This window comes from Lonchura striata, chromosome 22, assembly GCF_046129695.1.
Source record: "Lonchura striata isolate bLonStr1 chromosome 22, bLonStr1.mat, whole genome shotgun sequence".
NCBI lineage: Eukaryota > Metazoa > Chordata > Aves > Passeriformes > Estrildidae > Lonchura > Lonchura striata.
The window spans coordinates 10,155,853-10,170,077 of NC_134624.1; the positions used below are offsets into that span (position 1 = coordinate 10,155,853).

At 40.6% G+C, this 14,225-nt stretch overlaps 1 protein-coding gene across 4 annotated transcripts in view; it reads right to left on the reverse strand.

Annotated features, from left to right (window-relative positions):
• The window catches only part of DENND1A (DENN domain containing 1A), a 151,917-nt gene that overhangs the window by 45,270 nt on the left and 92,422 nt on the right, over positions 1 to 14,225 (reverse strand). For all 4 annotated transcript variants that reach the window (XM_021543691.2, XM_021543690.2, XM_077787932.1 and 1 more), the window contains exon 13: positions 10,303 to 10,428. In XM_021543691.2, the coding sequence (XP_021399366.2) occupies positions 10,303 to 10,428 (126 nt within the window). The remainder of the gene's footprint in view (positions 1 to 10,302; positions 10,429 to 14,225) is intronic.

Genomic DNA, 14,225 nt, shown 5'->3' on the forward strand with positions numbered 1-14,225 from the left:
GTAATTATAATGATCTAAAGAAATTCACAGAAGAGAAAAGAACAGCACTGCATTTCAGCTACCTCAGGATCTGTAACATATGTCAAATAAATCAGAGATTTTTAGGACCCCAGTACCACCTAACCCCTAATTTCATTCATGTTCACACCCACACCAAAGAACACTCTTTTTCAACTAAAAAGCCCCTGCAAGCCCCTCCTAAACCATTTAATATTTTGTTACTTATCCATAAATAAAACTATTAATTTCCTCTCAGAGGCAGGAATTCTTTGCATATCCTTTACCTTCATAGTTGAAGGCAACAATCATGCAGACCTGAAGCAGAAACTGTCAAGAGCTTTGGGAATGACCCCGAGTCAGGGAAATGAATCGTCCTTTACTGGAGACAGCTCCATTGCTCACCCTGAAAACTCTCTGTAAGAGAGCTGAACTGCATTCATTGAACATGTAAAGGAGGGCACGTGACTGAGTGACATTTGGAACAGAACACACACTCCAATGTATCCCCAAATGAAGGGGCACATATGGATGTCCTTAAATCAAGCAGTCCTCCCTGCGCAGTGGAGGCCGCTGCTCCAGAACAAAACGTATTTAGAGTTTGATAGATGCATTTGGGAAAAATATTGACATACTTGTTCCAACTAAAAATGTTCCCTTAAGCATGAACTCCCTCGGTTAGCCTCAGTTTCAGTAACAAATAATTTACAAGACCCCTCCCTTTGTGTAAATGCTGGCTAGGTGCTGTTAATTCCAGGTACTCCTGTGACCAAGTTTAAACAGCAGAGCCAAGCAGCACCACCCCTGTCCTACAGCACAGCCTGGACCTCCTCTGGTTTTACTGCCAGACACACAGCAACCACTCAACACTCCTCCAGTTTTAGGCAGGAAATTCAGGTAAGCATCAGAGTTTCCATTCTTGACTGCTTTCAAGTAAAATATTCTTATGGGTAATAAGAAAGCATCTTTAGATAGAAGTGTTCTTTACTTTTTGTATATTCTTGAGACTACGTTGAGAATATGTAATAAATCATTGGTTGCCAAATGGGGAATGAGCTTTTTCCATACAAGTACAGACAGATTCTAAGGAAAGGCAAACTAATCACACATATAATCCTCACAAATTGCTTTCATTTTCACCATTAATCCTCTTGAAGAAAAAAATGTTCTGGACATACAGACTTTAACTACTGCTTGGAGAGCTTCACCTAAATAATTCTTTGATGTATTTTTCTTTTCATTGAGCACCAGGAGTAAGCAAAGTACATATATAATCTACAGCTTTAAAAGGCACTCAAAGCAAACTCTTGGCACCTTCATTTCCACAGTACTTCTAAGAATCCTGTATTAGTTGCTAGCTTGGAGTAACACTTGATGCCAAATTAATGTAATACATCAAGATAATGTAATGTCGATAACAACTTTAATACTTTAGGAATCAACAACATATATTTATGATATACATTTAACAGGCAGACAGTTATATGAGCTCTACTATAAAATTTCTTATTATATAAATCACTAACCTAAATACAGCATCAGAAATTACTCAAAAGACAGCTATACTTGGACAAAAGAGTAACCTTTAAGGAGTTAAAATGTCCTCAACTACAAGTCAAGTTGAAACTTATTTAATTAGGTTCTGTATTTGAAAAAATGAAATAAATTCTTTCATTAACTAAACCAAACTCCCTTAAAGGCAACAATATGTTCCCTCTCTGTCAGGACAGAGCGCAATGAAATCTTTATTTTAATTGGGGTTAGCTAAGGGGCCATTTGGCTTCAGATGCTTTGTTTATCAGCCCTAAGCTTTACAGCTTAGCCAGGACTTGAAATATTTTACTACAGAATGATTTCATTAAAAAAAAAAAAAAAAAAAAATATATATATATATATATATATGTATATATATATATATACATACACACACACACACTTTTCCAAGGAATATTTTATAGAGATAATTTGAAATGTGCATTTTGAAAACTGGAAGTCCAAGTGCAAGCCCCTGATTTCCTTTAGCACTCCTGCATGTGGATCTCCTGTGCAAACGCCTGCTCTGATGGGTTCTGCAGCCCAGCCTCCCAGCAGAGGCAGCTGCACAGCGAGGGCTGAGCAGGCCCCTGCCTGCCCTGACCAAGCCAACAAAAAACTCCCTCTGGGGAGGATCTTCTCAACTTTCATACCTTGGACCTGAAAAGCTTAGTTGATCACTTCAATTTTAAGACAAAGCAAATGAATTCTTGGTAGGTGATACCTTTTTACTATAATAAACTAATTTACAAATATCAGACATCTCCAGTAATACAGTTACTGAAAGTCCTACGGAAACAGCTATCAAAGGAAGGGACAGTGAACAGGAACTCTGCAAAATTGCAGCCCCAGTTCGCTCCAAAGTGCAGCCAAAATTTTTTAAATTATCCAGAGAAATTTCCTGTGTTATTGTGAGGAACAAGCTTATTCCTTATTAAAACTCCAAGCCTTAGAAGCGTTTCTAAAACCAAAATGAAATTAAAAAGAGAAGAAATAAAAAAAAACTCCAAGCCAAATTTCCACAAATTAAATACATCTAATGATATTTTCATATTATTTTCTCCTGGATCACTAAAATGTGATGAGTCAGATCCCTTTTTCCCCCTTCAAAATTATAAACCTGATACAATTTGCAATTTTCTTCTGGAGGCCACTGCCATTATGTTGCTGACAGTTTTATACATATCACATAACACAGTACACCACATACATTATTTTAGTTAAAAACTATGCCAACGTTATGTAGTTTAAGAATTTGATTATAATTTAAAACCAAAACTTAGTCTTTGTTTTGTCATCAGAAATAAAAACATCGCTACTGACTGTGGAAGAATAAAGCTTATTTCAAACTAAACATTGAGATATGTGCTTCACCTTTACGCTACCTGAAAGAAAATATAGCAATTCTAAATTGAATGTATTATTCATATATATTTTTAATTTCTTCTCTAGACAGCTTTGTGCATATCTCCTCTGTACTGTTTTCTCATGAGAACTATAATAAATGAGCTGCTTCTGCAACTTCACAGCAGGTATTTTGATTTGAGAGTAATCACAGTTTTCTCTACAATCTTTATACAATTTACGTCCTGATCATCTAACAAATAAGTAAAAGATTTAAATTGACATCAATATGTATACCCTTCTCTAACAGTGCAAACTAATTGTATATCTCTAAATGAGAAAAATGTTTATTAAAAAAAAAATTCTAGTGAATCTACCAACTATTGAGTTCAAAGCAAAGACACCACATGTGTCTAAATAAATATCAAGGAAGTGTCAGAGGTAAATGAGGAGAGACCAGGTGAAATGTGTGTGATGTGTTAATTGTATTCAAAAAAATAATAGAGCAAGACAGAGAAGCTGAACTTCCAATTATCATAATGGTATCTACTTCACAACACATTTTCAAACTTGAAAGAGACATTTTAAACCATAGGAATTCTGAGCAGAATACCTCCAGCTGTGCTCTGCATAAATCTTGCACGCTGTACATACACAGTTTATTTAAATACCAAGTAAAGTTATGACTTACAAAATGCATATTTCAGTCACAATAGAATATCTGTCATTGCCAGAGCTTCTACTCACTGAATGAAAGTCTCAGAAAACAATGAATTAAATTAGAAAAAGATAGGAAAGGACAGAATGTTTTCATTTGATGTTTTACCAGACTGCAGTAGCGTGTGTTTTAAAGAACAGCGTACTTATCAGCCCTCTACAGAGTTTACATTTTTGTATTCCCCAAAATAGAATAAGGAAGAAAAAAACTGGTCCTCAGTGTAAGACGAAGTTTTGTCTATAAAGCATTTTGGGCATGAGCCAGAATCTGCCTGTCCCTAATGCCTTCCCATAGCAAATCAAGGCTCCATGTGAAGAGCAGCTGCCCGGCTCTCTGATGCCATGCAAGAGCCAGAAAGGGACCTTGGTCCTCTCTCTGTTTCCCAGTGCACACATGGCGTTCCCTGAGCCCCAGGGCAGTGTCAGAGTCTCCCACACTCCACTATCAGTCCTGGCTCATGAGCAAAGGGCTCCTTCTGCCTCTAGTCCCACTGCACTCCAGGTGTCACTGCAGGAGCTCTATCATTCAGCTATGCAAATCCTTACAACGAACTGGGATTTACTGCCTTTGCCCTGCCTCCACTGGTACCACACCAGTACAAACTGTACACTGCCATTCATACACAATATACACCGTGAAAGCCCAGAGCAGCATGGCTTCTCTGTTCTGTTTCTAGCTTGATTCAATATTTTAATTTTTATCATAATTTCATCAACTTTATCTGCCACTGAAGGTTACTTTACAAATCCAAATCCCAAAATCTCTTCCACCATCTTCTGTCAACAGAAGTGATACTTTCTCTTCAGTTGTACAGCTGCTCACACTACTGAGAATGTTCACTCCTTGCCACCTGCCTAAAAGGTCCTTGGGGTGGGGTTTTTCATGAGTTTGTGTGTGTTGGTGGATTTTCCTAATACCAGATACAAGAGCTCATTTGAAAAAACACATAGTCACTGAGTGCCTCACACAGAAGCTGAATTCAAGGGTGATGTTATTTTCTGCTTGGTGTTTGTTTATGTGCCTCCTTGTTCCCCTCCAAGTCCCCTGCGCTTTATTAGTTCAGGAAATATCTCCAAGTTCTCCTGCATGGAGGCATTTGCACGAGGCTGTGCACTCACAATTAGAACTAAAGTATCAGGAGACAACGCAGCGAAAACACAGGCAAGAGCCAGCCTAAAACAAACAACCAAAGGCTTGAAACAAATTGAGAAGAAGCAAAAACAAGTGCATCAAATAGCACAAACCCAGAATCAGGTGTGAGAGGCACAACCAAGCAAGTGAATACCCAAATCCTCGCACAGCAAAGCTGACAGAGCACAGACTGCTGCTCCCTGCACAGCCTGCCCTGTAACAGGGAGATTGAGAGGCTTTGGAACAAAGCTCCTTTTATTTCTGCAGCACCACCACAGAAGACGCAGTGACTGATCCAGGCTGACGGCTGAACACGCAACTTGTATGGGGGCTGCAAAGTTACTCACAACACAGCCACAGGTAGTTCTCAAATGCTCAAAGGTCCCACAAACTAAGTGACCACAAAACAGCTAAACATCAGCATGAAGCAGGCAGACATTAATCATCTCAAAGCAGATCTATGCACATCAGCATTCCAGAACCACACTCAAAGGAAATTCACATTTCTGCTGTTATTGCACAGCGAGATGCAGAGCACCCCATCCCTTTGGGCAAACTCCCTGCACCCAAAACCATTCCCACGATGCCCACGATGGTTTTCTTTTTGCCTTATTTTTTGGGTTTTTTTTTTTTTTTTTTTCTTTGATTTGAGTTTTGCTGGAGTTTTACTTTAACATCTATGAAGGACAGGGAAGTTTGTATGCACCTTTCCAGGCAGAAACACCACAATCAGCAGAGGGTCATATTAACTTTCTCAAATATTACTTTGTATTACTTTCCCCTCAGAATCCTGGCTTCCGCCTCCCCTTAGTGTGGCATACGGAAATAGATAACACAGGATCTTATAACAGTTTGGAAATTACAAAACAATTCTATTTACTACATAACAGACTGCTGGAAGAGATTAAAGAAAATGTCTTTTCAGGTTCATTAACATATGTATATCTCAACAGACTTAGATGTAGAATAATAAATGCCATTCTGAAGAACAGTAACTGTTTGTTAGAAAAAGAGCCATTTTTAAGTTTTAAAACAGCAAAAGCAGAAATTTGTCTATAGCAACAGTAAGACTCAGAGAGGAAACAGCAACAGAATTGAAATGAAAACAAACATCACACAGAAAACAAACAAAACTGTGTTTCCCCACTAAATCTTTTCCAGTCAATGACTGTGAATTCAGCACTTCTCATAGATGGTAAAATACAGCAATAGTTACAAGTGGCTTCTAAGGGAAGCTGCTGAAACCATGGGTCTTTAAAATGTCACAAAACACAGAATCTTCAGAGTAGGAAGAAAAAAAGCCTTAAATTTCAGTTCCAGGATATACAGAAACTCAATTTATGCCCGTTTTTATCATTAAAAATCTGATTTTACACACTGTCAGTACCATTCTCATTGTCTACTCTCACCTGTCAGCAAAGTCACCAGGATGACATTCAGAAATTACTGTCATTGAGGTATTCCTAGATTGTCTCTACAGGGATGGATTTGAGAGCTCAACCATTTGAATAGGAGAAGTGTAAAGATGGGTGGGAGAAAATTCCTAATGCTATACATCAGCACTAACTTCAAACAGAACACAACAAAACTGCAAGTAAAACAAAAAGTTCTATTTAACTAGCTTCTGCTCACTTTTCCCTGCAGCTTGGGGTTCATTTTAACAGGTCTGTGCACAAGTTATATAAGCATTAGGGATCATCCTTCTTCATATTTTCTACAGATGGACAAACACTCCTAAAGCTCTGAACTGCGGAGAGAGCTCTGGTGACAGGGAAGTATTTACTCTGCATGCAGTGTGTGCCTTTAAAATATACATGCAAGGAAAAGAAGCTAAGCAGAAGATGGCCATGGAGAGGAAGGAACTAGGATGTGGCAATTACTGGGAGTTGGAAATGACTATTTACTCTTCCACTGAATAACTTAAAAAAATAATTCACCATGGCAACAATCATACTTCATAGTAGATAAAGCACTGAATGCTACAAAGCCTTTGCAAAATGAATTATGCACCAGTACGTAGCATGCACTTGCTTTATATTACTGTATACACATTCCAACAAAAATTCCTTTTTGACTCATCTGGCATTTGCTTTTTTACTCTGCACCAAATATCATATACTTCTCTGACTCTGATCTCATGAATCTGGAACTGTTGAAAGCATTTATTTGTGTCTGTTCCACAGATTCCTGTAAAATAATTAATGCCTTAATTATCTCCTGAAGTTGAATTGAGTGTTATGTTGAAAAAGAAAAAAAACTTCTCTGATTAATAATGGTTTCTTTTCCCACCATTGCTCAAATTGCATCGTATTATGAGAAAATTCATATCAAAGTTACAATTATGAAAATTGGTAGTACGTTGTCTTCTCTAGCTAAAACCCAAATAAAATTATCAGGCTTTGACAGACAACAGAACTCAGGCAGCAATGTGCATATAACACACATTCCTCCACCAGGAGGAATGTTCATCTAAAGCAGTGTGAAAACTGGAGTATACAAAACATCTGTGAGTTTCAATAAGTAGTCTCATATTAATATCAGTAGTTCACAAATTAAAAAGTAACTTCAGCAATGGAAGCACAGGAAAAACCTGGAAATAGAAAAGCACATTGACTCCACCTCAGATTTCCTGCTTACTCTGAAGTGGATGTATCCAAGGAGTATTTAGGTTAAATTTAACCCAAATCAATTCAAAACAATGCAAATAACCAGAAATCATCCATTACAACTAATGGTCATTCAGGCAAATAAATAAGAGTAAGACTGAATAATCAACGATGAAGACAAAGAGAATTAATTGATGCTTCACTGCAGAGATACAGTAGTTCCTCAGGAGTTCCCACTGCATGTAAGGAGGTATCAGCAGTCATGGTCCCAGCTCCATGTGAAAGGTGTTACATGGAGGAGTATTTACAACACGGTAACAGGAGGTAACCCCATGATTTCCTACAAGTACCAGCCCTGTCAGAATCGCTGCAGTGCCAGAGAACAGGCAGAACAGACTCTTGCCATTTGGGAAGACTGCACGTCCCAGCAGAGCCTGGAGTGCAGCTCCCACGCGCGATGAGGACAATGCCACAGGGCTGAGGCTGCAGCAGCAGCACCGCCCCGCAGCCCCCACATCCTGCTGGGGCACACCCACAGCCCACTGCTCTGGGTAAGCCCACCCGGAGCTTACCTCGACCCACAGGTGGGGGGTTCTTCACAAACACCGGCAGAGTCCGAGTGCGATGCCTGGAACCACTAGGTGTCAGCAGAAGAAAATGCACGGCCACGGCTCCCATCCCGAAATCTGAGCCTGCTTCCCAACATCTCCCAACTGCTCAGTCCTACCAAACACCTTTACACACACCTTGGATTCACACAGATTGTTCTGCTGAAGATCACCTACTTGTGTGAATTAAATATTTAGAAGAGATAAAAACATTCCCTCTGCAAACAATAAAAAAATTGGCAATTTGAAAAAGGTCATTCAAGTGAACAAAATGCTCACACTGGTGTCACTGGTAGACATTTAAGCCATATGCATCAGGATAATCTGCCTCAGTACAGCCCAGTGAACACCCAGCTGCTGCTGAGTTTGACTGGACTTAATAGCAACAGAGCTTTGTGGGGCTGTAAGTACCTCACACCCAGCAGATACTCCTCTGCATTTAAAACTGCCCTGGTGCAGCTACAGGAAACACCATAGGAAACAGCACTGCAGCAGTTACTTTGTCAAGTAAATATTACTATGCTTGCCAACTGTATACCTGGATATGTTTTTTCATGCAATTTCTAGTTACCAAAGGCCTCAGAAAGTTCATGGCAACAGAAACTCATTGCTAGTGTTCTATGTACATTACACAACCTTGCATCTCTAAAGTAAAAGCCTCTGAACAAAATATGAGCTCTTACTATGCTGAAGTATAATAATGTGAATGTAGAGCCTGCTCGGTGACACATTCTGGGCCTACACAGAATAATGAAAAATAGATTCACACCATTTAACCCGGAAAGTCAGCTCATACCAATGAGATAGTCTATGGAATTAAATTGTCTTATGAGACAGAAAGGAGGAAAATGTATTCTGTACGTACTTCCTTGAATGTATGTTCTAATTATCGATGATTTTAAAAGAACACTCAGGTTTCTGGAGTTACAGTACATGAAATCCAAAGAACCATCTCATGTTTGGTATTGCTTATGCCCTGTACTTACTCCATGTGAAGGTGATACATGAACACAAAACACCTGCAAATTTGCTTTATCTAAATCTTAACACTGAAAGGTATAATCACAAATCAAACTGTTGATTTACAAAAAGCCTTAGGAAAGAAAGCCCTGAATTTTTCCACTTTCTGATTATTAAAGTGAATTTTATGGTATATTTGTGTAGCTATATTTACTAGTTTTCTTTGATGGAATGAGAGGTAAACTAAACCATTTCTGCTACTTTTTCAGGTTAGCTGTCCCTCAAAGTTTCTAGGAGCGTGCCATTGTCAACTCATTTCAAATGTTCATCTTTAACATTCAGCCTTCAAAATACCAGATGGTATTTCCAGAACAGCAATTTAAATTTTTATTTTTCTTCATAAATCCCTTAACTAGTTAATCTCACACACACATCTAGGCAAAGCATACACCAATATTCCCAGAGTTGCCTGGCAACTACAGGGAGGAGCACTGGAGAACAAGGAAGCCTGCAGGGATGGAGGGGAGTCAGTGTCTCCCCAGCAGGGATAAAGGAGGCTCACAGCCAGAGCGCCTCGCTGCTTCCATCTTTGTCATTTCTATGGTCCCCATTTTAAATACCTTCATGATTCCACCTGAGATGTTTCAAAAACCCAGTTCTTACACCCAGACATACACACACAAGTCAATACAATTTATTTTTTACACACACATAGATTCCCTCAGTAAGATGTGGAAGGACTTGTGCTGACCTGAAAAGTAATTTTTGAAACCTGAATATGAACCATTGAAATGATACTTCTTTGATGGTAATAACTGGGCTGTTTAGAAGTCAGGTTGAGCTATGTTTTCCTCCTGGCTTTAAAAATAACAAGACAAATTATAGTACTGGAGAGACTCTAGCTACTGAAATCCTCAAGAAGCACTATACCCATAGTCCAACTTTTGGCCATGTAACCATTTAATATCATGGTTAAAATTAAATTTATCACACATCTGCAGGCCAGAACTTTTCATTAATCTTCAAAGAGCAGGAGAAAGCCAAGTACACCACCTTTTAACACAAAAACACAATGAAGAAATGGGTTTTGCAGAGGAGGGAATAGTCAGTTCTGCACTAACCTCTTATGATCATTCATTTACTCTTTCTTACCATCTCTCCTCTAATTCAACTGCCTTCAAAACCAACCAACATACCTTTCCATGTGAAGGTTTTTCCCTGTGTGATGGGTCATGCTTGTACCTCTTTCATTTTGGAGACTTGAACACTGTTTTCAGTACAAGTCAGCCAAAGAGCCACCATGCTGACCTTAGGAAGAGTAGGTTATGCTACACTTTGAATTGTTAGCTTTTTTCTTCATCACAGTTGCACATTTACATTTTATGCCAACTAATTGCCTACTTACAGGTTCAATTTTCAGGGCATTTCTGTAGCTCCCAAAGAAAGATGCTTGTGCTTTTAGAAACGCTCTTGCAACACCATCTCCAGTGGTTGTAGAGACTTTCTTCAATCTGTTCTTCAGTGCAGAAACCTGAAATCACACAGCAGGTCTAGATCACTCTCATATCACAAAGTGCAACACATTGGGGCACAACTAAATAAAAAATGTACTAACCACAGCAGCAGTTATGACAAAAAGTCATTGTGAATTCAGAGATTAACTTTTCAGTTCTAAGAGCATTACTTTTCAAGCTGTTTTGCTTCTCTAAGATATGTTTGGATTCTATTTAGAAGCCAATAGGATACTAACAGCTTCACTGAACCTTCCCTCCTACTTAAAATCCATTGCTAACATGCTGCAGAGTACTCTTTTAAAGGTAGTCCATGAAACTGTGTCACTCTTGACTAGAATCCATGAAAGAATTGCAGCTAAATTAATTCAAACATCAGATTAGTAAGAGAAACTGCTCCACACAACCAAGCCATCCATCACCACCAAGGCTAGGAACAAATCCTGAAAGTCTGAAAGATCTATTCGCCACAAGCGAAGGTTTTTGAAGGTTCCATTCCCTCGCATTTCAGAGTCTGAAGGAGCAGTGACCCCGCGAGGGCTGTGCTTGTGGCTGCGCGGGTGCCCCAGCAGGCTCCCGCAGCACTCGGGGCAAACCATACACCAGGCTCGGGGCCTCAAGGAGCTGTGTACCCCTGAGCCACAGGCTCCAGTGCGGAAAATTAATTAATGTATTGGCAGTTAAAATACAGTCAGATAGTGAGAAACAAAGACAGAAACTTAAACGCCTTCCCCTGCCGCCGCCTTTTACCGGCCCAACTCCCCGCCCTAGCCCCGCCTCTCCTCCTCTGATGTCAGGCCCGACAACTCCTCCCGCCCTTCGTTACTCCTAACACTCTTCCTTTCTGTTCTGGGATTTTTTGCCTGTTCTCACACATTTTTGGAGTTGTTTGCCGGGGGCTCGGCCGTGCCCGGGATCCGCAGTGTCCTCTCCCGGCCGCCCCTCAGGACTCCTCCACGGCCCCTCTCGGCCCCTCATGACTCCCTCACAGCTCCCTCAGGATTCCCTCTCGGCCCCTCATGGCTCCCTCATGATTCCCTCACAGCTCCCTCAGGATTCCCTCTCGGCCCCTCATGGCTCCCTCATGATTCCCTCACAGCTCCCTCAGGACTCCTTCACGGCCTCTCATGATTCCCTCATGGCTCCCTCACGGTTCCCTCATGGCTCCCTCACGGCCCCTCATGATTCCCTCATGGCCCCTCAGGATTCCCTCACAGCTCCCTCAGGACTCCTTCACGGCCTCTCATGATTCCCTCATGGCTCCCTCACGGTTCCCTCACGGCCCCTCATGGCTCCCTCACGGCCCCTCAGGATTCCCTCACGGCCTTTGGTGCCCAGACAGAATCGGGACAAGCTGAGGTTCTGACACAGATCTCACAAAACAGACCAAGACAAACCCGAATTCCCAGGTCACTGGTTCTTGAAAGGAATTCGGGTGGTGCTTTTAGAGGCTGAGGCCATGCCACACCAAAGCCCGAGTTTAGTGAGATACATGACACAGAAAACATGCAGGAGCCACCATTTCAGGGGGAAAGCAGAACAGCAGGAAATCCCTAGTTAACCCGATTTGCAGGAGAATATGACTGACTCCATAAATATCCATAGGATGAATTTAACAGAAAGAACCAATAACTAGGAAACCTTCCTTTTCCAAATGCCATACTGAAAATATCCATGGGGTAGCTCTGTGTACTTCACACTATGCAAGAAATGCTGGAGGAATATTATTGACAGTGAGCAGGTCCTCTAGTAGTGACCGTAACTAACTGTTTTCAAAGAGTATGAATTACACCTCATAAAATATAAGCCAATTGTTCAAATATTCAAATTAACTTTCAAGACCACCTTCCCATCCTCCAGCTCCCAGCGAAAGCTTGCTGTGCCTCATCCGTATCTCCAAAATCCTAGCAGATGAGTTCAATTTTCTCAGCCTGGGGGTGCTGCACCAGCCTGCCTCAGTTGCCCCGAGCAGCCTGATTTTCCTGGCCGAGTGCCTCAGTTCATTCCTCCCGTAGCACATCCCTAGCTTAGCTTCCTCCTGCAGCAGCCTTGGCTTTGGGGAGGGCACCACGACTCCTAGTCGTGCTCCACAGGTGTTAAATATAGAATCCATGCTGGGCACTACTCGCTTTTCTTTTAGACGTTATCTTTGTGCTTGTGTTTACTAAAACAGTTGCAAAGCCACTTCCTTTTAAATCTTCTGCTGATTCTGCTGTAAAAGGCGTTTCATTATTTAGCGTAACAGAAATAACCAAGAGCGTGTCCAGCACTGTTTATAAATCTGAATGCTTATGCCAATGATCCACGCATTAATGAGCCCACAAACCCATATTAACATAACACATGATACCAGATTTAGTCTGAAGCCCGTAAAATAAGCTCACTCCTTTTCAGTGAAATAACGTTCCTCAAGGAGTTCTGTAATCCTCTAAATATAAAAGCTTCACCAGATTTTCAAACCCAAACAGCATACTTCATGTTTGAAGGGGTCTAGACTTGTAATGTTGAAATATGCTTTTATTTTCTATATTAACTTCTATTAACCATTTAAAGGTAGTTCTTAAAAGTATAATAAAATGTCCAGAGCTCTGAGAAGCTTTCAAATCCACCTCCAACACTGCTATAAGGCGTTTTCTGTAAACACTCATGTGAAGGTACAGAACCTTCCATCTGTATAGAAGGAAAAAGCTCCATGCTTTGTTTTAAATAAACCAAGAGTTCAGATGGCTGGTCACAGCCTTTCTGTGCTTCAGCTCCCCTGGCTGGGACAGAAGCACAATATTGACTGGTGTTTTGCTACTTTCTTGAACATTGTAGGCTGTCCATATTTTATATATGTGGGATTACTGCAGTAGGCATGTCAATATTTTAACCAAAAAAAAAAAAAAAAGTTAATAACAACATACTAACAAGTAGCAAGTCTAAAATACAATATTAAATATACTAACAAGTAGCAAAAAAAATCTACCCCAAAACACCCTCATGTGTACCCTTTGGAAAGAATTAGTATGTAATACAAAGTAAACTATACAAGCAGAATTAGTCTTGTTTCCGCCTACAGAGACAGTGGTACTTTAAAAAAACCTCAAATTGTGACCACTGAAAATGAGGATTATGCCTAGCCAAACAAGCACATATATATGTAGTCTACCCTGAGCGTGTTTTTAAAGAAGATTTTTATACTTCTGGCAGTTGAAGTTTAAAGGTCCAATTTCAACTCTCACCATGTTTCAGAATGCAATCTGTGCAATGCAGCAGAATGAAATGGTTCAGTAAAGGTGCTAGTGGAAATTCTTTTAATTAGGTCCAAGACTTTTCAGTTGTCAACATGAATAAAGCAAGAAACATTCTCCTGCAAACACAGCATAAGAAATAAAACTGGATTCACCTTCAGGAAAATGGTTTGGTACGGAAGTGCAGTTTGGCACTCCTGGCTGCCCTGGAAGCAGCTCCTAGCCTGTGAGAAAAGCAGCAGCCCTGGTTCCTCGGCGTGGTGGCTCGCTGCAGAGCGGCAGCTGAGCCCACAGCGGAGCCCGGGGCACGCAGAGGCCCCAGCCACCCCCAGCCCTTCATTCAGCAACAGCCACGAGCTGACAGAGCAAGCTTATACTTCATTCCTTGTAACGTGGGGCTCTGACTACAACTATAACTAGAAGATGACACTTATTTGGAAATACATGAAAAATCCATACGGGTTGCATAAAAAAAAAATTACTACCCCCTCTTTGCTATTCGTTGCAACACAGACGGTGGTGTAGGAGACTTGTCAGCAGCAGATGCACTTATTGTAATGACAGTCCTTAATAAATCTCTTTTT